The sequence below is a fragment of the Orycteropus afer genome, unplaced genomic scaffold, assembly GCF_000298275.1.
Source record: "Orycteropus afer afer isolate SDZICR_OR568_19922 unplaced genomic scaffold, OryAfe1.0 scaffold00058, whole genome shotgun sequence".
Classification (NCBI taxonomy): Eukaryota; Metazoa; Chordata; class Mammalia; order Tubulidentata; family Orycteropodidae; genus Orycteropus; species Orycteropus afer.
In genome coordinates, this window is record NW_006921645.1 from 2383880 (window position 1) to 2408373 (window position 24494).

Here is a 24494-nt window from a genome sequence, read left to right on the forward strand (position 1 = left end):
TATATATATATATATATATATATATATATATACAGAGGCATACAAACTTGATAATATCAATTAAAAATAAATGAACATAAGGCATGAAGTTGAAGAGTTTCATTAAATGTAAGTGAGTGCATTACCAGGACCTTAGACATAAGAGTAAAAGGACAGTCCAGTACTTATTTCTTTCTTTGCTCGTATTTCCCAAAGAACTTAGCAAAATTAGAAGGCAGACCCTAAAATTTGACTAATATGGGGAGGGGGGGTAAAAAAAGGACTGGTTCTTGATTTCAAGAAAAAATTAAGTTAATAATAAACTTTTTAAATCTATTACTTTTTCAAATACTGTATCCATTAAATTACCATACGATTTAAGAGAAAAATATTACTTTTGGAAGTTACAGAGAAATGGCAACAAAATATTTATTAGTGATTTTTTACCAAATATTTAGACTAAGATTTGGAACTTGTTTTAATGGTTACTGTCATAGCTACTGGTCAGAAGGAATGGTAACTCTAAACTAACAAAATGTGTCCTGAAAATACAAAGTCTGGAATTTTTCAAAGCTGTCTTTATTAGCAGACTGACTTCATTAGAAAATCTGGAAAGGTCAGGCTCACTTTTACAAGCAGCTAAAGTGTTTTATGGATGAGAAGTATTTACAAGTACTTTATTAATAATAAAAGTAGCTTAAAGGCAAAATTCTTTCTATAATTCTGTTTACTGCACACTATCATTGCATTGTATACCAATTCCTGTACAATTATATTTTCCAATTAAACAAAATTATGTCAGTATAGCAAATTATGAAATTACTGTGGATTCCAGACAGAGTGACTTTAAAATTCATTATCTAAATCAGGGCACTTTTGATAGTGAAAGGGGACATTATTATAATTCGTTTAGGACAACAGGCATAAACTGTACTAGACATGGCAAACAGCAAAGTAGGGTCCATCCTAGTTTTAAAGAATACTGTTCTAATTAATAAAACCACTGTGAGATTTTTTAATTAATATTACAAATAAAACTTGATTAGAGAGGGAATAAATATTAACATTTCCTTACCGATATCAATGTATTTGGGATCCAAAGGTGTGCCAATTGAATTACAAAGAACAAGCACAAACTGTAAATGAGTAAAACAAAGATTATCAGAACTCCTACTCATGTGCAAGAAAGGAAATAATGCTTAACGTACATGATGCTTACTCCTTTTTTAAGTATCACTGACCAGGAAATTGATTTTAAGAAAATTGTTAGATACAAAAATAATCTAGAGCTTTAAAAATAAAGATAAATTAAAATTTAACCAACTCTGATTCCCTAATATAACTGAACACTGTACTTTCTAAGACTACACTTAAGAAACTCAAGTACCCTGCTACTTTTCATCAGTTACACTTTCGAAATTCCAGATTGGCTAGAACTCAAAATTCATTTCTATCCCATAATTAGGTATGGAAGAGCTAACTTAATTTTTTACCATTGCACCAAATGTTTCCATCTCGTTCTCCTCCTTTGAAGCAATATATAAATGATATGAGAAATACAGAAAAAAAAATAATACATTAATTGAGAAGACACAATTCAACCTAGTGAAAAATGACCTAAAATATCTATTAGTTAACAACAAATAACTATCAATAATTAACATTAGAAAGAATAATGAAGCATAATGCACACTTTATATCATATTATTCTAAAGTGATAATCTCATCCTTCTTAGTATTGTTACTTTCTTTATCTTATAGTAAAAATACTATTTTATGTAGATGTTTCCCTGACTGGAATAACAATTTCAAATAAACCAATTCTCTATGTAGTATTTACAAGTAAACACACTTTGTCTCTCAAGTAACATTTGTTTAATTTATTTCACAAATGTAAACTAAATTACAAAAATTCTTTTCCATATTTGAGCTAAATAACAGACTGGCTCATAAAATAAACAGTATCACCTGTGAGTACTATGCTCCTTTAAGAAATCATCTTTATGAGACCAAACATCAACACTTACTCTGAAGCAAATATGAGAAGGCAATGGGGAACAGGGAAACAAGATTAACAGAAACACAGCAACCAGAAAGGATACACTGAGAATGTTGTCACATTGTAAAAAATGTCATCAGTCACTGAACAATGTGCAAAGAAATTGTTAAACGGAAACCTAATTTGCTGTGTAAATTTTCAATACAATAACATTATTATTAAATAATAATAAAACATTATTAAAAATACATTATTTTTTTAATGAATTATTTTCCTCTTTATCAAAGTTATGCATATCCATGGTTTAATGACTCAAAGAGTTCCCATAAGATTTCTTAACAAAAACAGTAGTCCCCTCACTAAGCTTGTATTTTCTTCTCCCTAGAGAAAAATATTTTCAGCTCACTTGACTCATCCTTTTGATTTTAGCCTCCACAAATATAAGTACCATGTGCATATCTCTATTTCCTGGGTGGTTTTTTTTTTATTTTTATTTTTTTAAGTTGCAGCATTATCTATTAACTGCCCACTATGAAAGAGAAATATTCAGTTATTTTACACTCTCTCTTTCCCAGCTCCCACCACACATGAGCAAACTTCGATTCTTCCATCTTTTCCTTCATAATGTAATTTTGTTAGACAAATATTTAAGTTTCAAACATATATTATAAACAACAACAATGCAACGCACTGCCCTCAAGTCGGATCCAACTCATAGCAACCCCTCCTTGGGTTTCCAGGTGGTATCACTATGGAAGTAGATTGCCAAAACCTTCCTTCCAAGAAGTGGCTGCTAGGTTTGAACCACCAGCCTTCTGCTTAGCAGTCAAATGCCTTAGGCACTACCCCACCTGAGCTCCCAATATACATTATACATTAATAAAAAGTTTTTTGAAAATTAAAAAATTTCACTGCTTCCGTTGTTGTTGTTGTTGTTATGTGCCGTCAAATCGGACCCAACTCATAGCAATCCCTCCTTGGGTTTCCAAGGCAGTATCACTAAGGAAGTAGATTGCCCCATGACTTTATAAATGCTATTCACAGCGAAGCCATCAAGTGTATCACAATTTCCTTTTCTTCCAAGCATCTTTTGTTCTCCCTGTAGTTGAAATTTACCAGTAGTTTTCTCTTTGCTTAATTTTTCATATATTTATTACTAACGCAAGACCTAAATTTCCTGTAGTTATCACTCCTCTCAATGGGTTCAAGCATATTAGATGGTCCATTAATTTGATATTCTATAAATTTCTTTTGGAGCCTTCTGACCTGCTCTCATCTGATGACTCAATAGGCATGCTACATAACTGTCAGCTGATATCGCTCTTCTCCATTATTGTTTGGCACCCCTTCTCCTCTGTCTTGTGTTTCTTTTTCTTTATTGACTTATTCCTCACTTTGGTGGACCATATCCTAAAATAACTTCCTAAGAAAAGGAAGCATGGGAAGTAATGACCTGGTACATATAAAAATGTTTTTATTCTACTCTCATATATACATACTTAATGTATAGTCTGAATAAGGTACAGAACTTTAGATGGAAAATAATTTTCCCTCAGAATTTTGAAGACAATCCTCCAAAGTATTGCCATTGACAAGTCCAATGCCACTATGATTCCTGGTCCTATGAAACCTGTTTTTCCTCTCTGAAAGCTTATAGGATCTTCTTTTTATTTCCCATATTCTGACATTTCACAATGATGTGCCTTGGTGCTAGGTACTCAGTGAGCCCTTTCAATCTAGAAGCTCAAGAGAAATTTTCTTGAATTTTTTTTTTTCAGATTTACTCCACTCCATTTTCCCCATTCACTCTTTTTAGAACTATTACTCAAATGCCAATCTTCCAGAACTAGTCCTCTAATATTTTATCTTCTCACTCCTGTTTTCTACTTCCTTGTCTTTTTGTTAGAGTTTATTGCTTTCCTTCATTTATCTTCTAAGGTTTCTACCAAGTTTTTCATTTTTATTATCTTATTTGTAACTTCCAAAAACTTTCTTTTTATAGCATCCTTTTCTTTCATAAATATAATCTCTTCTTAACAAGCTGAAGCTAATCATGACAGTTTTTTTAAATGATGGTCTGTTGAAGTCTTCTTCAGGAATAGTCTCTGCTTCCTCCAAGTTCTTTTCTCCTTGTATTTATTTTCAGCTCTGTCTGTTAGATTAGATACTTTTCTCAAATATCTGATAATCTTTGTCTATCTGCTTGTACTTAATAGTAGCCCCTAACAGGCTGTTTGGAAGCCATTTGCCTACAGGTAAGCCTCCTTGACTGTGGTCTTCACTAGGTAGGGCTGTTTCCTTGAGGATTCTCAGTATCAGGATCTTTAGAGGTCTCTTCTCATGAACTAGTCAGGTTCTCCAGGGAAGACTCTTCCGAACTCCTATAAGAAAGCTATATGCCTGGATGCCAGGGGGAAAAGAAGGCTGGGAATAGCACTGAGGAGTAAAATTTAAAGTCAATTATTCTATTTTAAGCAAAGTTCCTCTGCCTTCATCTGTGACTGGTGCCCCTCAGTCTAGCATAAATGCCAGTCTTCCTAGGTAGTATGAAAACAGCTGCCCATGGGTTCAGTACATGGGAAGGGATCTGAGAATCTGTTTCTTTATATGCCTTTTTTTTTTTCTTTTAGTTTCCTCTTCCCTGTATACTCTCTGGTTCTTCCAAACTGCTGTTTTGTTTGCTCTTTTCTCCCACCAGGTATCACCTTCTGTGATGTAAACTGCTTGCTTCTTTGCTTTCTCCAGCAGTGCCTAAGGATTCACCTTTCTTAGGTCAACTAAGGTAATTCCCACTAACCCATTTACTCTTGAACCTCTAAATTTTGTTACCATTTCCTCTCTTTTTCTAGTCCCTATAATCTTATGGGTTTTTTGAAAGAAAAAAAATAACATTACAGTTGTTTTAGTGAGTTTCAGGAATGAATAAGAGCCAAATGTGGCAGTTCATATTGTCACCTTTAACCAAAATCTCTGAAGTTTTTAATAGAATAAAATACATATTTATAACATGTTGTTATTGTTGTTATGTGCCATTGAGTCATCTCTAACTCACAGCAACCCCTCTTTGGATTTCTGAGGCAGTATCACTACAAAAGTAGATTGTCCAATCTACGCCTAAGGCACTTGACTGCTAACCAGAAGGTTGGTGGTTCAAACCCACCAGCCACTCCTTGGAAGGAATTTATAACACAGCCAAAGAAATGAGTAGTTCTTTCTGTGAAAAATTTACAGACTTTTGAAAATATTTAAGTCAATAGTATGCCTTAAAAAAAGACTGTATTATTTATTTTATGCTATGAAATACTGAGTTTTAAAGCAATGTAACTCCAAAGTACAATCCTCAGTGTCAAAAGCAACCGAAACTGTCAGAAATGGTTACTGTTACATAATTTCTTGAACATTTATACTAGACATCTGGTTATTCACTTTTGCTTATGGAATTTTAACTTGGAATCAGATTTTGGCATTTTAAGTATGTTTCAGAGACAAAAAGCTTAAGAATTAAGCTAGTTAATAAAAACTGCCATAGATTCATTGATTGAAGAAAAAAATCAAGGGACACAGATTTTCCAAATATACAGTTTCCCAAAACAAATGTCTAGACAGGGTGAACAGACCCCATGCTTTGCTGTAGTTGCTAGTACAGAGATCATGCTAGAGAAAGTAGATAATTACAGCCCAATTCTGCCACCTAGTTAACCAATTATGTTTTAAAATATCAAAGAACACCTACCTGAGGATGATTTTCATCAGCTTTAGTAGCTAAAATGCAGAAATCTCCACAGGTAGTAATAGAAATGAGACTCTTCACATATTTAACATATTTCTCATTGTTTTTTGTATCCCAAAAGATAACACAGTACTCAGGACGATCAGGTCTGGTATAAGCATAAACCACAGTATTTGAGCAATAGCCCCACTAGGAAGAAAAGAAGGAAAAGGAGGGAAGGGAGAGAAATAAGAGAAGATGGGAGAGAAGGAGTGAGGAATAAAGAGAGAGAGAGAAAGATATTTAGTTTTGTGGAGAAAAATCATACGTATTATGACATATGAAAAACATATTATACACTTTAGAAATGGAAGGCTGAGGACTGAACATCTTGACTAAGGTTATTTTAAAAATTTGAAAGTAATAGAGATATTTATAAGACAAATAATGTGCCACATAAGTAAAATTAGTCTAACTTTTCTTTCAGAAGGAAGATCGGGCAATCTACTTCCCTAAAGATACCGCCTTGGAAACTCAAGGAGGGGTCACTATGTGTTGCAATCTACTGGATGGCATGAGTTTGGTTTTTCTTATTCTAATTTGTAACATTTAAGCATCAGTGGGGAAAATGTCAGATTTTTCAACAGTCAGTAATGGCTGGAGGAGAATGAGTGATCGCTGCCAAAAGTTTCAAGTCTAGGTTACCAAGACAAAATTCAAAAATAGTTTTACCTTTTTATCTTATCCGTATTTTTTATATTGGTTTCCAACAGAATAACATATGTACATAGTTTCTGTGAAGTATTTAGACATGGCTTATTTAAAACAACCAACCAACCAACCATAATATGCAAGCATCTCCATTTCAATTTCACCTCCAGGGTAAACATACATTTAAGTGAAATTGTTTTGGTATATCTCCATGTCTGTATTTGGTATTAATCTATTGATTACGGCTCTGGTTACACAAAATGAGAATTTAGCTCTCATGTACCACCCTTTCCCTATCGTATACTTAATGTTTTCTCTTCCATCTAATTTTGACAATATATTTATATTGTAATTTTTAATAAATCAATATTCAATGTTAACATTATGACTCCGTATATTATTAAAAGTTAAGCCATGTGTAGCTTTTTTAACTGTGATTAATTTCTAAAAATAAACTTTTTACTTTAAAAATAGTTTTAAATAATTCATAGGCAAGTTGCAAAGAAACTACAGTGTTCCCATATACTCCTCATTGAGTATCCCCTAAGATGTTAACATCTTCTATTGCCATGGTATATTTGTCATAACTAACAACATTGATACACTACTATTAATTAAACACCACACTTTATTTGGACTTCATTAACTTTTCCCTAATGTTCTGTTTTCAAGTCCTGAACCTAACCTGGGATGTATTATATTCAATCATCATGTCTCTTTGGGCTCTTCTGTGCTAGAAAAGTTTCTCAGTCTTTCCTTGCTCTTCATGACCTTGACATTAAGGGGTACTGCACAAGTATTTTGTAGAATGTCTCTCATTTTGGGTTTGTCTCATGTTTGTTTCATGGTTACACTGGGTTCGTAGGAAGAACATCACAGAAGTGAAGTGCTCTTCTCGTTATGTCATAGTCATGACACTAGAAAAGCCTCCTTTTTGCTAGTTTCTGAAACAAAAGCAGCTATAAATATATGCTAGAAACAGACTATTTTGAGCTAGAACAAAACCATTTCATAAAAAATACTTTTTTAAAAAAAAATGGCTCTTAATACTCACCTTATAATCAGGTCGGATATTTGCAAAGTATATAAAGGCATCAACAGCTAATGCAATTTTCAGTCCACCTCCTTCCCAAGATAGTGCAGACATCTGCTTTCCAGGAACTTTCAAAGTACCAAGATGCTGAAAAAAGAATTACGTTTAAGCTAACATACCCCAGTTAACTCAAATACAAGTCACCACCAATCACTTCACAAAAGTTAAAACTGCTATAAAAAGAACTTTGTGAAAGGTTACTGCTGACTTCAAAATTATTTCCTTTAATCTTTATAATGAAAATCATGCACATGATAGAAGAAATTTGGTATGCAAAGAATACCAAATTTCATTAAATCTAAGGTGCTATGAATTTAAAGTTGTATCTTTACTTTTATGAATAACTGGAGAGAAAAAAAACACATTGCTAATTAAAATATGACATCTGTGATTATAAGATACATCCCAATTTTATTTTGTGTATTTAACTGTAAATAAATTATATTTCAATGAAATGTATTTAAAAAAAAGATACATTCCAATTTTAGAGGTAATAAAAATGTAAAAAATTATGCTTCTTAGAATCAATGAAATAGTGTAGTAGTAAACTCAATGCTAGCGTCTTGCCTCTCTCTTTCATCCCCAACAAGCAACGTGTCAAGTCCTACTGCTTTTACTCCTTTCTATCTTCCACTACAATAACCTCATTTCTTGACTGAACTATTGTAATATCCTCCTAATTGCAATTCTGACCTTTTACCTCTTTCCTCATTCTCACCCTCTAATCTCATATTCAGTCTTTACTCTTTTGTCACAATTATCCTCCTAGAACACAAATCTGATTATATCCTACCCCGCTGTATAAAAATGCATAATAATAATAATAAAGGAGCTCTGGTGGCACTGAAGAGCAAAGATGTCTCTTTGAAGACTAAGGTGCACCTAACCCAAGCTACAGTGTTTTCAATCACCTCATATACATGTGAAAGCTGGACAATGAATAAGGAAGACCAAAGAAGAGTTGATGCTTTTGAGTTATGGTGATGGCAAAGAATACTGAAAGTACCATGGACTACCAGAAGAATGAACAAATCTGTCCTGAAGAAATGCAGCAGGAATGTTCCTTGGAAGTGAGAATGGCCAGAATTTGTCTTACCTACTCTTGTCATATTGTTAGAAGGGACCATTCCCTGCAGAAGGATATCATGCTTGGTAAAGTGGAGGGTCAGCAAAAAAGGGAAAGCCCTCAAAGAGATGGATTGACACAGTGGCTGCAACAATGGGCTCAGGTATAGCAAGCACTGTGAGGATGGTGCAGGACCAGGCAGTGTTTCATTCTGTTGTACACAAAGTCACTACAAGTCAGAGCCAACTCAACAGCACTAACAATAACCAAAAAAAAAAATTTAATAGCTCTATAACATCACATTCTTTAGCATGGTATATAAGCCTTTTTCCATTTGGTCCTAACTGCATTCTTTGCCCTACTATTTAGCCATAATTACTGTGTTCTCACTAATAGGTAACTACTGTGCCTCCATCCTATTGGCCCCATATAATATTCTTTTTGCCTGAAATCTTCTCTCCTTTCCCCTACACCTTCCTAATCTTTACTATTCCTTGTCCTCCTGAAGTAGCCTATTCATCCTTCAAGATAAAATTCAAATATTCCTCCTTCAATGAGTTCTGTCTTCTTCCACCCCTATAAGGTCTTAGAGAATTTAGACAGCGAACATCTTGAGAGAAGTAACTTTATCATAATCATGTTTATGTTCCTATCCCTTAAGAGATTACTCGGTAAACAGGTTTTCAATAAATATCTCTTAAATAAATAAATTTATCATGGATTCAAACAATTTTTTTCATATATTAACAGTGTATTTTATTACTGAAATAATGAATGAATAAATGCAAAAAGTACTTTTTTTTACTGTGGACATAAAAAGACAAACATTTTTAATCTAACTTCTCATTTCACAGAATAGTATAATCCCAAGATTTTCATTAATTTTACTGATATTCCTTGCTCTAAGTATTTCCTAAAACCAAATTAAACTTATTGCATTCATGTGGCCAGAAAAACAAATAAAGAAAAAAAAGGTTAAACCTGGGGGGAAAAAGGAAGGGACAGTCCAATCTACCTGTCTTGCTGCCTATGTGGAACCAAAGGGGAATAAGCAAGCTCTAATGACAGTATTCTTATTGTTGACACATCCACAATAAGGGGAGACTAAGGTCATCTTTTAACTGTATGACATAGCCAGGTGGTGGCAATAGCAATAAAAGGAAATGGAATTTTAGTAAGCATTTACCAAAAAAAAAAAAAAAAATCCATTGAGAGTTGATTCCAACTCACAGTGACCCTACAGGACAGAGTAAAACTACTACATAAGTTTATAACACTGTAATCTCTACAGAAGGAGACTGTCATGTCTCTCTCCTTTGTTTAGCAGCTGAGTGCTTAACCACCGTACAACCAGGCCTCTTTAATAAGAATTTACTAAGTGCCAAATACCATGGTAGGCATTTTCTCATTGTTATTTCATCTTCATAACAGTATCATGAGGTATTAGCTTAATTTTGGAAATTGAATAAACTGACTCTTGGAGGTTAAATCTGGTAGCATAGTGCCTAAGGCACTTGACTGAACCAGAAGGCTGGCAGTTCAAACCCACCAGCCACTCCTCGGAAGGAAGATGGGGCAATCTACTTCTGCAGTGATACTGCCTCGGAAACCTAAGGAGGGGTCACTATGAGTCGAGTCCGACTCCATGGCACATAACAACAATAACAAGGTCACACTACACTGTGGAATTCAAAAGCCAGATCATTCTGACTACAGACCCCAGCCTGTCTATTATCCCATACCATGGCTGAGACCACAGTGCAAAAATCCAAAGACCCTAATCTTCACACTACACACCAAATTCTTCCTTGAAATTTTCCTTAAGTTTAAATCTTCAGATAAATTTCTTCTAAGCCATCTTCTTTATCTATCTTCTCTATCTTAACAATAACATAAATTTAAAAATAAAACCTCCATTTATTCATTCATTCAAAAAAAAAGTAACTATAATGCCCTGAGAAACTATGTTAGGTATTTTCAATTGCAGTTGTACCAAAAATCACTTAGTTTTCAACTTAATGAATAACACATCATTTTTCAATATAAAGCAAGTAGGTCTTAGGACTCATGTTTTCTACTTAGACAAGGCTGAACAAATAAAATAGATAAAACAATATAATGATAATAAGCCAGTGGTAAATAGCAAAAATAACCAATATTAATTTGCATTAATGAGGATGTAAGTACATAAATACTTCAAATTTTCAGTTATTTAGGAACCTTAAAAACCATGCTTGTTTTTCCTTAGCTTTCATATCTGCCAAAAATATTGCTGTTGTTGTTATGTGCTGTCAAGTCATCTCTGACTCACAGCTACCTTATGTACAACAGAACGAAACATATCCTGGTCTTGTGTCAGCCTCACGATCTCTACTATACCTTAGCCCATCACTGCAGCCACTGTGTCAATCCATTTTGTTGAGGGCTCTCCCCTCTTTTGTTGACCCTCCACTTTACCAAGCATGACATCCTTCTCCAGAGAAGGGTCCCTTCTGATAACATGACCAAAGTAGGTGAGGCAACGTCTGGCCTTTCTCACTTCCAAGGAGCATTCTAGCTGCACAGGACAGATGTTTTAGTTCTTTTAGCAGTCCACGGTACTTTTCAGCATTCTTCACCAACACCACAACTCAAAAGCATCAACCCTTCAGTCTTCCTTATTCACTGTCCAGTTCTCACATGCATATGAAGGGATTGAAAAATACCATGACTTGGGTTAGGCACGTCTTAGTCTTCAAGGAGATATCTTTGTTCTTCAGCACATGAAAGAGATCTTTTGCAACAGATTTACCCAATGCAGTATGTCTTTTGATGTCTTGACTGTTGCTTCCATTGGCACTGATTGTAGAACCAAGTAATATGAAATCTTTAACAACTTCAATCTTTTCTCCATCTATCATGATGCTGCTTATTGGTCCAGTTGTGAGGACTTTTGTTTTCTTTATATTGAGGTGTAATCCATACTGCAGACTGTAAAGTGCTCCAAGTCATCCTCACTTTCAGCAAGCTAAGTTGTGTTGTCTGCATATCACAGGTTGTTAATGAGCCTTCCTCCAATCCTGATCCCACGTTCTTCTTCATATAGTCTAGCTTCTCAGATTATTTGCTCAGCATACAGATTGAATAAGTATGATGAAAGAACACAATGCTGACACACTCCCTTCCTGATTCTAATCTACACAATCCCCTTGTTCTATTTGAATGACAGCTTCCTGGTCTATGTATAGCTTCCTCATGAGTACAATTAAGTGTTCTGGAATTCCCATTCTTCTCAATGTTACCTACGATTTGTTATTAGCCACACAATTGAATGCCTTTTGAATACTGTTAGTTGACAACATACACAAAGCCTCTACTCTTTATAGTGCATTTTATTGGGTATCAAGATAATGATTAAAAAGTATTGTATAATACCATTTCTTACCCTTACAAATAGTGTGTTCCATGTGGGGAAGAAAATACTGAATAGAGCAAAAAACAACTGGTAAAAGCTTCTTTACAGCTAAAAATACACATTATTACAGTCTATGGTGAATGTATAAAAAACTAACAGATATCCAAAAGGGACTGATCATGTCTAGAGCTAGAAAATAAAATAGGTAAAAATAAATTAGGCTAGTTATTAGTATGTTCTAATTTTCTACATCTTTAAAAATTCACCATCTATTAGTTCTCTTACTTGGTATTTTCCAATGTTATTTCAAAGAAATTTTCTTTAAAAATTAAATTTATGAGTAATACCATTAAGAAGGTGGTTGTTGTTAGGCACTAATGACTTAGCTCCAACTCATAGTGACCCTATGTATAACAGAACGAAACATCCTCACAATACTTGCTATGCTTCAGCCACCAATCCAACTACTGTGTTGATCCATCTCATTGAGGGTCTTCCCCTTTTTCGCTGACCCTTCACTTTACCAAACATGATATCCTTCTCCAGGGAATGGTTCCTTCTGACAAAATGACCAAAGTAGGTGAGACAAAGTCTGGCCCTTCTCCCTTCCAGGGAGAATTCTGGCTGCACTTCTTCCACAGCAGATTTGTTCATTCTTCTGGCAGTTCAAGGTATTTTCAATATTCTTCACCAACACCACAATTCAAAGGCATCAATTCTTCTTCAGTCTTCCTTCTTTACTATCCAGCTTTCATATGCATATGAGGCAAATGAAAATACCATGGCTTGTGTTAGGTGCACTTTAGTCTTCAAAGTGACATCTTTACTCTTTAACACTTTAAAAATGTCTTTTGTAGATTTTCTGAGTAAAATATGACAATTCACTTCTTGACTGCTACTTCCGTGGGTACTGACTGTAGACCCAAGTAAAATGAAATCTTTGACAACTACAATTTTTTCTCCAATTATCATGATGTTACTTAATGGTCCAGTAGCAAGGATTTTAGTATTCTTTATGTTGATGTATAATCCATACTGCAGACTGTAGTCTTTGATCTTCACCATTAAGTGTGTCATGTCATCTTCACTTTCAGCAAGCAAGGTTGTGTTATCTGCATATCACAGTTCTTAGTGAATCTTCCCCCAATTCTCTTCCAGTATTCTTCTACATATAGTCTAACTTCTTAGGTTATGTGCTAAGCATACAGATTGAAGAAACGTGGTGAAAGGACCCTGACCCACACTTTTCCTGATTTTAAACCATGCAGTAGCATCCCCTTGTTCTGTTCAAATGCCAGCCTCTTGGTCTATGTACAAGTTCCTCATGAGCACAATTAAGTGTACTGGAATTCCATTGTCAGCAATATTATCCATAATTTGTTATGATCCACACAGTTGAATGCCTTTGTATAGTCAATAAAACACAGGTAAACATATTTCTGGTATCTTTCCTTTCAGGCAAGATACACCTGACATGAGAAATTATATCCTTCTTTCCACATCCCCTTCTGAATTCAGCTTGAATTTCTGGTAGTCCCTTGTCAATACACTGCTGCAACTGTTCTTGAATTATCGTCAGCAAGATTTTACTTGTGTGTGATATAAATGATATTATTCAATGATTTCCACATTCTGTTGAATCACCTTTTTTACCATGGGCACAAATACGGATTTTTTCCAGTAAGTTAGCCAGGTAGCTATCTTCCAAATTTCTTGGCATAAACAAGTAAGTGCCTGCAGCACTGCAACCATTTGTCAAAATATCTCAATGGGTATTCTATCAATTCCTGGTGCCATGATTTTCACCAGTTCCTTCAGTGCATCTTGGACTTCTTCCTTCATACCAGTGGTTCTTGATATGCTACCTCCTGAAATGACTGAACATCGACCAATTCTTTTTGGTAAAATGACCTCTATGTATTCTTTCCATCTTCTTTTGACGTTTCCTGCATTGTTCAGTATTTTGCCAATAGAGTTCTTCAATATTGGAATTTGGGGCTTGGATTTTTCTTTTCTTTAAGCTACACAGCAATGCTGAGCCTGTTCTTCCCTTTTGGTTTTCTAATTCCTGGTCTTTGCACATTTCATTATTACAATACTTTACTCTGTTTTCTTGAGCTGCTTTTTGAAATCTTCTGTTAAGCTCTTTTATTTCATCATTCCTTCTATTCACAGTAGCTACTCTCCATTCAAGAGCAAGTTTCAGAGTCTCTTCTAACATCCATTTTGGGCTTCTTTTTTTTTTTTTCCTGTCTTTTTAATAACCTTTTGCTTCCTTCATGTATACTCTTTACAAAAACGGCAAGGAGGCCACATGTTCTGACCTCCTCTAATCCCACAAGAGGAAGGCAGGATTACCAGCAGTAACCCAAGGCCTATTACCTCCCAGAACATTGTTTTGTGCCACTCCCAACAGAAATACTCCAGGTGGACACCTTCAGCAATCAGGAGCTCCTCAGTTGCTCACAGCAAATCCCACCTTGGAGTTTACAAAGACTTATGGGTAGAAAAGCCACACAAAGTAATTTACTATACCACACTCTTGATGCCAACCCACACTCATCTGGTCTTAGGTCACCGGTGTCCAGTGCATCAAATCTATTCCTCAGACGGTTACTAAATTCAGGTGGGATATAATCAAGGTTGCATTTTGGCCCTCGTGGATTTAATTTTCTTCAGCTTCACCTTGAACTTGTATATGAGCAATTAATGGTCTATTCCACAGTCAGCTCTTGGCTTTGTTTTGAGTTTCTCCATTGCCTCTTTCCACAGATGTAGTCGATTTGGCTCCTGTATATTCTATTTGGTGAGGTCCAGATGTATAATCACCATTGATGTTATGGAAAAAAGGTATTTGCAATGAGTAAGTCATTGGTCTTGCACAATTTTATCATGCAGTCTTCAGCATCATTTTTATCACCACCAAGGCAGTATTTTCCAACTACCAATGACCCTTCATTTATAACTTTCACATTCCAATCACAGTTATCAATACATCTTAATTGCTTGTTTGGCCAATTTCAGACTGCAGAAGTTGGTAAAAGTCTTCAATTTCTTCATCTTTGGCCTTAGTGGTTGGCATGTAAATTTGAATAATAGTTACATTAATTGGTCTTCCTTGTAAGCATATGGATATTATCCTATCACCAACAGCATTGTATTTCAGGATTGATCTTGAAACATTCTTTTGGTGATGAATGTGAGATCCCTGTTCTTCAATCTGTCATTGCCAGCACAGTAAACCATATGACTGTCTGATTCGAAATGGCTAATACCAGTCCATTTCTGCTCAGTGATCCCCAGGACATCAATCTTTATGAGTTCCATCTCATTTTAGACAACTTCCAGTTTTCTTAGATTCATACTTCATACATTGCATATTCTGATTATTAATGAATATTTGCAACTGTTCTTCCTGTTTTGAGTCATGCCCTATCAGCAAGTGAAGCTTTACTCCATCCAAGTCATAAGGTTGACTCTCCTTTGAGGAGGTAGGTCTTCCCCAATTTTATTTTGAGTGCCTTCCAACCTGAGGGGCTCATCTTCTGGCACTCTATCAGGCAATGTTTCACCACTATTCATAAAGTTTTCCAGTAAAGTATCAGCTGATGTTTCACTCTTACTCATAAAGTTTCAGTGACCAATTTTTCAAAAGTGGATGGCCCCGTCCTTCTTCCCAGTCTATCTCAGTTTGGAAGCTCTGCTGAAACCTGTCCACTATGGGTGACCATGCTAGTATCTGAAATACTGATGGCATAGCTTTTAGCCTCACAACAACATGCAAGCCACCACAGTACGACAAACTGGACAGACAAGTGGTGAATTGAGAAGGATAATATATGCATTTATGGAACTGCATATACTTTAATGCAATATAACTTAAGATTAATTATTAATTATTAAGACAGTTGTTCTTAAATAAAATAATCGATTATTCCACAACAAATTAAAGCTATTAGAAGTGGAGTGAGAGACAGACAGATACGTATGTTTAATATATAAGTACATTTAAAATATCACATTTAAAATCAGAAGAATTAACCTGAAAAATTAAACTACACTAAAAAAATACACAAAAGCAGTCTGTGAAGAGACATATATTCAGAGAGAAAAGAGTCTAAATAACTACTCCATAGTGATTTCTTACGCCAAAGATCTGGTTTTAGAAGTGGACAGATTATAAAATAAATTCTGTGAAAAAATATAATGGGAAGACCTGTAATATGAAGACATTAATCAAAGACATATATCTAATGATAATCATTAAGCTCATCATTTGTACTCATAATATCTCTAAAAGAAACATGTGACAAGTATTTGTTTTCTTCCACTCTTTTTTCCCCTACCACATTCACCAAACATTTAAAGAGAAAAAAAGAAGCTAAATCTTTAAAACGTTTACCTCACCAAATGGAGTGTAAAATTGCACAGTGTTTACATCTTTATCCTGAGTGACTGCCTTCTGAGATCCTGCCACTGCTAATACACTGCCAATGTGGTTCCACTGGATGCTCACTACATACATGCCAGTATCAATTAAAACAGGATCTAGTCAAAAAGAAAAAGGTAATTGCTGGTAAAATACTTAGTTTATAGAATGTTATAACCTTAAAAACAATTCTTATACTTACTCTTAATTCTCCACACTAAAAATACATATATATTACTTACTTTGGTCATTCTCATGTCTCATTATTTGGCATCTCCCATTATCAAAACAAATAGCAAGGCAAGGGCAATCTGGCTCCACGTAGCCTTCTGTGCCATGGTACCAGTGTATTCCAGCAATACTGATTGCTCCAGTGACATTCACCAAACAATTCAGCTTCATTTTCACCTAAATAAAATCACGTAGGTTAATATAAATAATTTTGAAACAGGTCACTATGAATAGAGTGTTGTAGAAAGACCACTGAAAACAGAATTTTCAATCTGGTTTCAAATGCAAGCTCCACCACTACTGGTCTACCTGACCTTCACTAATGACTTCACCTGAGTCTCAGTTTTCTCCATTTGTAAAATAAAGATTAAAGAAAAACTGATAGAATTTTATAAGTTTCAAATGAGATGAGGTGTTTGAAAGCCAAGTATTATGTAGGTTAGCTATTACTACTCTCACTAATGAGAAATTTATGTAATGTCCTAACCCTCACTAAAAACAAAACTGTCCATCATAAAGATCAGAGTTAAATTATCACAGTTAAATTTTGCATAGCCAGAATTTTTCTGGAGATTATGCTACTGGAGCTTATACTATTTTGCCTTATTTCCAGGTCTTAATTTTTCTCCTTTACTTTCAAAATCTCCCATTCTTGGATCTACGTAGGAGATCCTTGATAGAGAGGGAGAACAAAGTGGAACAAAACTCAAAATTATTTGGAGAAAAAAAAAAAAGGGAGGGGGGGGACCAGGTTTGCTGGTACAATAGAGCCTGATGGAACCACTGAGACTATGGCCCCTAGCTGCCCTTCAGATCTGGAATTGAACCCACACCTGTGGTTTCCAGCCAAACAAAAGACAGGCATATGAGTTAAACATTTACCTCAAGTAGATACACTCCTTGGAGAGAACAATCATGGGAGAAAGAAGGGCTGCTTATGCGCAGGGAGACAGCTCAGGGGGCAGGATTGCATGGAGGTATGGACACAAGGAAGAGGTAACTATGAGGAGGAAGTGGGAGGGGAGCTGTTGCATTGTGGTAAACTGTGATCAATGTCATGAAACAAAGTATATGTGAACCGTTGTATGGAAAGTAAATTTGCTCTGTAAACCTTCACCCAAATCACAATAAAAAAAAAAAAAAAAAACTCCCATTCTTTTCACATTCTTGATACAAAATATATCTTTAGCATCTGCATGTAAATTTTACCTGCAGGTAGGAGAAAATCCTTTAAAAAATGAAACTTCACATTATCCTACTCATTAACCTTCTGCTTCAATACACTGAAACCATGTCCTTCACAACTCCAGAAAATCTGAACTAAATGCTATCCTCTAACATGTTGCATTAATTCACATTGAAAAACCAAGAAGTTTTTTTCACTAAAAAAAATTTTTAGACCATTGGGAAAAAATAATACTGAATAAAAGACTTTCTTAACTATATAAACCATGATAATAAATAATTGTGTATATATAATATGCAAAATCATGTTATAAAATTATATAAATAAAACAAATGAATAAATGTGTATACATACTTACTATAAAATTCCCTTGATTATCATAAATGTGTATTTCCCCATTTGCCATCCCAAACAGTAAGATTTTACTATCTGCAGACCATGCTACATGACATAGCTGTATACCCTTCAGATCTTTGCCCCAAATACGATTTCCTAAAGCAAAACAAAACATAATTATTTCATCAAAATTTCAAGGTTTTGATCCTTCAACAACATTGTTTTCAAAGTGGTCTCCCTAAACAGTTCTTACATTGTGCACAGCACTCATGCATTCATTCAGTTTATTCAGCCAATACTTATTAAGCCCCTAGAATGTGCCAAATATGCTGCTAGACATGTAAAATAGTGTGTTAGGGTTCTCTGGAGAAACAAAACCAGTAAAGCTTATATATACATATAGAGAAAGAGAAATTTATCTTAGGAAAATGACTGACACACTTATAGAAGCTGTAAAGTCCCAAGTTCTTAGATCAAATGTCAAGCTGGAGGTTTTCCCAACTCACACAGCTGCAGGGGCTGACCAGCTCAAGGTTGGCAAGCAGTATACAGGCTATTGACTCCAATGAATGACAACTCTATGATCTCCAGGCCAAATGGTGGATTGTTCCCTCACAGACAGCTGTAGGCAGCACAACAGAATCCTGATCCACAGAAGAGAGTCTCTTTTCCCAGGATGTCCATAAAAATATAGGAAGCAGGCCACACCCCTAGGGAAACTCCTTTTCAATGGATTGGCTGCTCAAAACATATACATCTGATCCCATCATGGGAATAACCCACATCACAAGTGCTTAAAGCACACAGAATTGTGGTCCAGCCAAGTTGACATATAGCTCTAACTATCCCAAATAGCAACTACTTCAAATATTTCCCCCTCTTCAAAATTCTGACCTCAAAACATCACTCTCAATCAATAAATTAACCCATTTTCTACTTTTGAAAAAAAAGAAAGGCTATCAAAAAAGAAACTTGTTATTCTACCTTTAAAAATTCAGAACATAACGGAATCTTTCTTCTTTCTTCCTAATACAAAGGAAGAGTTATTCCCTACCTTGAATCCCCTCTAAGGCTAATTCTTACACCTATACTCTGGTAGCATAGTGCCTAAGGCACTTGACTGCTAACCAGAAGGCTGGCAGTTCAAACCCACCAGCCACTCCTCAAACGGAAGATGGGGCAATCTACTTCCGTAGTGATACTGCCTCAGAAACCCAAGGAGGGGTCTCTATGAGTCGAGTCCAACTCGACAGCACATAACAACAACAACAACAATAAATACTCTGATCTGACCCCTTCCTAGCTTTGCAAATATCTCCCTCTATTGATTATTCTCCTTCTCTTTTTTGCTTTAAACTTTTCTCTCCTGACCCTCTTATCAGCATTTAAACACACTCAGTTGTATTTCTCTTAAAAACTACTACCTCAGCTAAAAAATAAAACATAAAACACTTCCCAGGACTTCTGGTAAGATGGAGGAATAGGCAGACAAGCAACACAGACCCTCTCCAACAAAGAAAAGAAAAACTAATTGACAGAGATACAGAAGATAATTCTGGAGCCCTGAGCTTTGAAAGGAACTATACAGAAGTGGATTAGGCACCAACTAGTGGAAAAACCTGAACAAAAACACTGAGTACAGAGACGGTCGGAGCTGCGGACGGTCAGCTACCCTGACGGGACCAACAGCCTGAATATTTTCAAGTGGTGTTAGGACCTGAGAATTGAGCTAAAGATCAGCCCTGGTCACCAAGGGCTGTAGGGACGACTGCACTGGAGGCCTATGACTAGGAAGGGAAATAGCAAGGAGGGAGACAACCTGAGCTGTTGACTTTCCGCTGTCCAGAGGGCGCAGCCATTTTGGATATTTAAAGTGACCAAGGGCACAGCATTTTGAATGTTTGCAAGCAGTAGCCATTCTGGATATTTAAAGTGCCTGAAGGTGCAGCCATTTTGAATCTCTACAAGCGGTGACCATTTTGGATATTTAAAGTGACCGAGGGTGCAGCCATTTTGAAATTTTACAAGTGGCAACCATTTTGGATTTTAATGTGATAGCATTCTCATTTGCATTTCAGAGACTTAAGAATAGGCTCTGTTTGCCAAGGTTAGCAGGAACATACGAGAGGCTAACAACAGAAAAGGAGACAGGTGGTGAATGTGTAAGTGCTGTCAAATAGCAAATAGAGGATCACAGTACCCTGCTTGCATAGATAACATACAAAGAAAACAAAAATTGTGGGCAAGTCACTCCAACACACAATCATCAATTAAATATAAACAAAAATGTCACAATGCCTCGGAGACAACAGAGCATCACAGTCCACACAAAGAAGCAAGATAAAGCAGGAGAAACAAGGGACCAGGTTACAGACCCAAAACACATCCCTGAAGAAGACGCAGCATTAGAACTCCCTAATAAGGAATTCAAAAGAATAATATTTAGGTACCTTCAACAAATTGAGAGATAGATCAAAGAAAACACAGAGAAAACCCTAGAACAATTTCGAAAGAAAATACAAGAACAAAATAACAAAATAAATGAAAAATGAGAAATGATACAAAATGTACACACAGAAATCCAGGAGATTAATACTAAATTTTCAGAAATAGATAAGACATTGAATGGGCAAAGGAAAAGAATTGAATCAATGGAAGACCAAATTAGGAAGACTGAAGGCAAATACCTAAACACTTCTTTGGAAAAGGATAAATCAGAAAAAAGATCAAAACAAAACGAAGAAAGCCTAAGGTTCATGTGGGATACCACCAAAAGGAATAACCTACATGTAATCGGAATTCTAAAACAGGAAGAGACAAAACCACAGAGAAAATTGTCGAAGATTTGTTGGAAGAGAATATTCCTGGTATGATGAAAGATGATACTATATTCATTCAGGAAGTCCAACAAACCCCAAACAGGATAGGCCCCAAAAGAAAATCACCCAGCTATATCATCATCAAACTTACCAAAACCAAAGACAAAGAAAGAATCATGAGAACAGCATGGGAAAAACAAAAAGTTACCTAAAAAGGGCAACCAGTTAAGACTAAGCTAGGATTTCTCGACAGAAACCATGCAGGCGAGAAGACAATGGGATGATATATATAAAACTCTGAAAGAGAAAAATTTCCAACCAAGAATTATGTATACCCAGCAAAACTGTCCCTCAAATATGATGGTGAAATTAGGACATTTCCAGATAAGCAGAAATTAAGGGAATTTGTTAAAACCAGACCAACCTTACAAGAGATACTAAAGGGAGCCCTTAGGACAGAAAAGCAACAACAGCCAACAACAACTGACCATTAACATACATTATATAACCCAGAAACCAACCCAGCTATGGAAGTATCCAAAGTAAAGAAGCCTACAAGATTATAAACCGGGAACCAGAGACATCAACTGACAAACGAGGACAACTACAAACCAAACAGAGGGAAGAAACTGTGTCATTACAGAACTTCTAGATGGTAGGGAAGTCAAGACAACTACAAGACAGAACAGACTGTTCTAAACTTGGGAAGAAAACTATAAATTGCAGGGTAACCTCAAAGAAAAATGATAAACCTTCACATCAAAAATGAGGACCAGCATAAATATTCAGCAAATACTAAAACAATAGCAATGAAGGAAGTGATAATACAATTCATAAACAAAACGAGCTCAGCATAGAATATTATATGGAACAGAGAAATCTACAACATGAAAAAGCACATAACAAAAATGACAGCAACAAGTTCATATTTGCCAATAATTACTTATCTGGCAAGAGACTTATCTCTAAAATTTATACCAGAAGAGTGGATGACCAAACTATGGTACATACACATAACAGAATGCTATGTAGCACTAAAGAATAATGAAGAGTCTGCAAAACACCACATAAAATGGGTGAACTTGGAGGACATTATGCTGAGTGACATAAGTCAATCACAGAAGGACAAATATAGTATTAGTTCATTGTTGTAGAAGGTCAAGGAAAGGTTTATATATGGAGGGAAGCTTTCTTTGTTGGTTGCCAGGGGTGGGAGAGGAGGGAAGGGAACACTGCAAAACAAACAAACAAAAAAAATACATTGACCCATGTCACTTTAGTTTTGTGTATTTCACTGTACATAAATTATATCTCAATAAAATGCATTAAAAAAAAAAAACACTTTCCACAACCCTAAGTTCTCCAGCTAGCTACCACTCATCTCTACCATTCCTTTTCCAAGCAAACTTCTTGCACCTGCAGTCACAGTTACCTTACCTCCTACTCAATCTTCAACCCATCCCAATCCTGCTTCGGGCGTGTAATTCTACTAATACATCTTACATATAGATTATTAAAGGCCTATTGTTAAATCCAATGAACGCTTCTCTGTTTTTCTTTTCCACTCCTTCTTTCTTGATACTCTTGTCTTCCATGAGTCCATGTACCCCCTTATCTTCACCACTGCTATTTTTTAGTATCCTTTATGGAATTTTTTTCTTATTCCCAGCCCTTAAGGAGCTCTGGTGGTGCTGTGGGTAAGGCATTTGGATGTTAACTGGAAGGTTGGTGGTTCAAACCCACCAGCTGCTCTGAAAGAGGAAAATGAGGCAATATACTTTCATGAAGATTTACTGCCTTGGAAACTCATGGGGGTCTCTGTGAGTCAGAATCAACTCAATGGCAGTGGGTGGTGTTTGGCCCATCCCTTAAAGGTTCCTGGTTCTTAAATTGCAAATGGTCCTTTGGTTTTTTCACCTATTCCAATGGTTCCAATTAACATATGTATGCTGGTGATTCTAAAAATTATGCCTTCAGCCCAGACATTTTTGAGCTAAGGAATTATATATATTAACTATAGACAGGGAGTATTTACTTGGGTGTCTGATGGCATGACAAAATCAACTTATTCAAAACTGCAATTTTCCTCAAAACTAGTATTTCTTTCATACCCTCAATTTCAGTGAAAGATAGCACCATCCAATGTCTACATTTTTGTACAGTCTAACAATTGTAAAGATAAGTTATATAATTAGGCAGACATATTTAAAATAATCCTGAAAAATTAATTCACTTTTTAAAGTATCACATAGGAAATAAAAATAGAAGACTTTTAAAAAAATATACTTGAACATTTTAGAAACAAAAGGTGGCTCTTGAATGTCATCAAATTAGAGATCAATTTTTTTAATGTATTTTTATCAGAATACTACCATATGATAATTAATTTAAATCTCTAAAAATAAAAAAAATCAGCTAAATCCTGATCTTAATTAGTCCATTCAATGCATTACCATCCACGGAGCCAACAATCACAGCTCCATCTTCATATACAATGCAGATCTTCTGTCCATCAGCATTCCAGCTCATACTTCGAACCACTGATTTATTTCTGTTGTTGATCATTTCCTCATACCAAGAGCCTGTTTACACAAACAAACAAACAAAAGTTTCAAGTCAAAGCTTTAACACTGCATCCATTAAATGGTTCATACGAGTTTAGAACATTCCATAAAACACACTGTGGGACAAATAATTGTAAAGTTTTCTACAACCTGAGATATTATAAAACCTCAACTCCAATGCAAACAAACTGAAAAATGAACTTAAACCTTGACTAAAGATTGCTTCAAAGACTGTCACAGAAAACACAATAAATGCCTACCATGTTTCTTTCTCTTGCTTTCCTCTTCTCTGTCAATTAAAACTTAAAATTTCATTTACTTTTACAGAGCCAAAACAACTGATTTTGCACAAAGCCTAACTTTCCTCACTTGAACAACACATTTCAAATAACAAAGACAGAATAACCACAATAACTTTATATATAAACTCTATATGCATAAACTCTCCAATGTTCAATTATAAGCATATTAAATGTAAGCATATTAGGTAAAGCTCTAAAGATATATGAAAAAAAAATATATAATACCCATTTTTGATAATAACACTCAGCAAAATAAGAAAGGGAGGGAAATTCCTTGACATAACTAAAGGAATATACACGAAACCAATGGAAAATTATTCTCCACAGAGAGAAACTGAAAACATTCCCCTTCTGAACCGGAACCAGACAAGGATGTCCTTCATTACCACTCTTAGTCAATATTGTATTGGAAGTCCTAACCAGAACAATAAGGCAAGAAAGTGAAATAAAAGGCATCCAATTGGCAATGAAGTAAAACTATATTTGCAGATGATATGATCATATACATAGAAAATCCTTGAGACTCAACGAGAAAACTAGTAATAGCAGGTGTAAAAACTGCAAGGAGGCCACATGTTCTGACCTCCTCTAATCTCACAAGAGGAAGACAACAGTAACCCAAGGCCTATTACTGCAAGGCCAAACATGCTGCCTCCCTCCAGCCCTTTCACCAACC

General features: G+C 35.4%; 1 protein-coding gene across 1 annotated transcript in view; it reads right to left on the reverse strand.

The window, feature by feature from the left end:
* The window catches only part of WDR35 (WD repeat domain 35), a 141970-nt gene that overhangs the window by 107975 nt on the left and 9501 nt on the right, over window positions 1–24494 (reverse strand). The window contains exons 5-12 of the mRNA XM_007939250.1: window positions 23406–23534; window positions 18156–18289; window positions 16623–16788; window positions 16354–16499; window positions 7453–7578; window positions 5712–5897; window positions 1473–1505; window positions 1055–1115 (exon numbers count right to left, since the gene is read on the reverse strand). Of these exons, the coding sequence (XP_007937441.1) occupies window positions 1055–1115; window positions 1473–1505; window positions 5712–5897; window positions 7453–7578; window positions 16354–16499; window positions 16623–16788; window positions 18156–18289; window positions 23406–23534 (981 nt within the window). The remainder of the gene's footprint in view (window positions 1–1054; window positions 1116–1472; window positions 1506–5711; window positions 5898–7452; window positions 7579–16353; window positions 16500–16622; window positions 16789–18155; window positions 18290–23405; window positions 23535–24494) is intronic.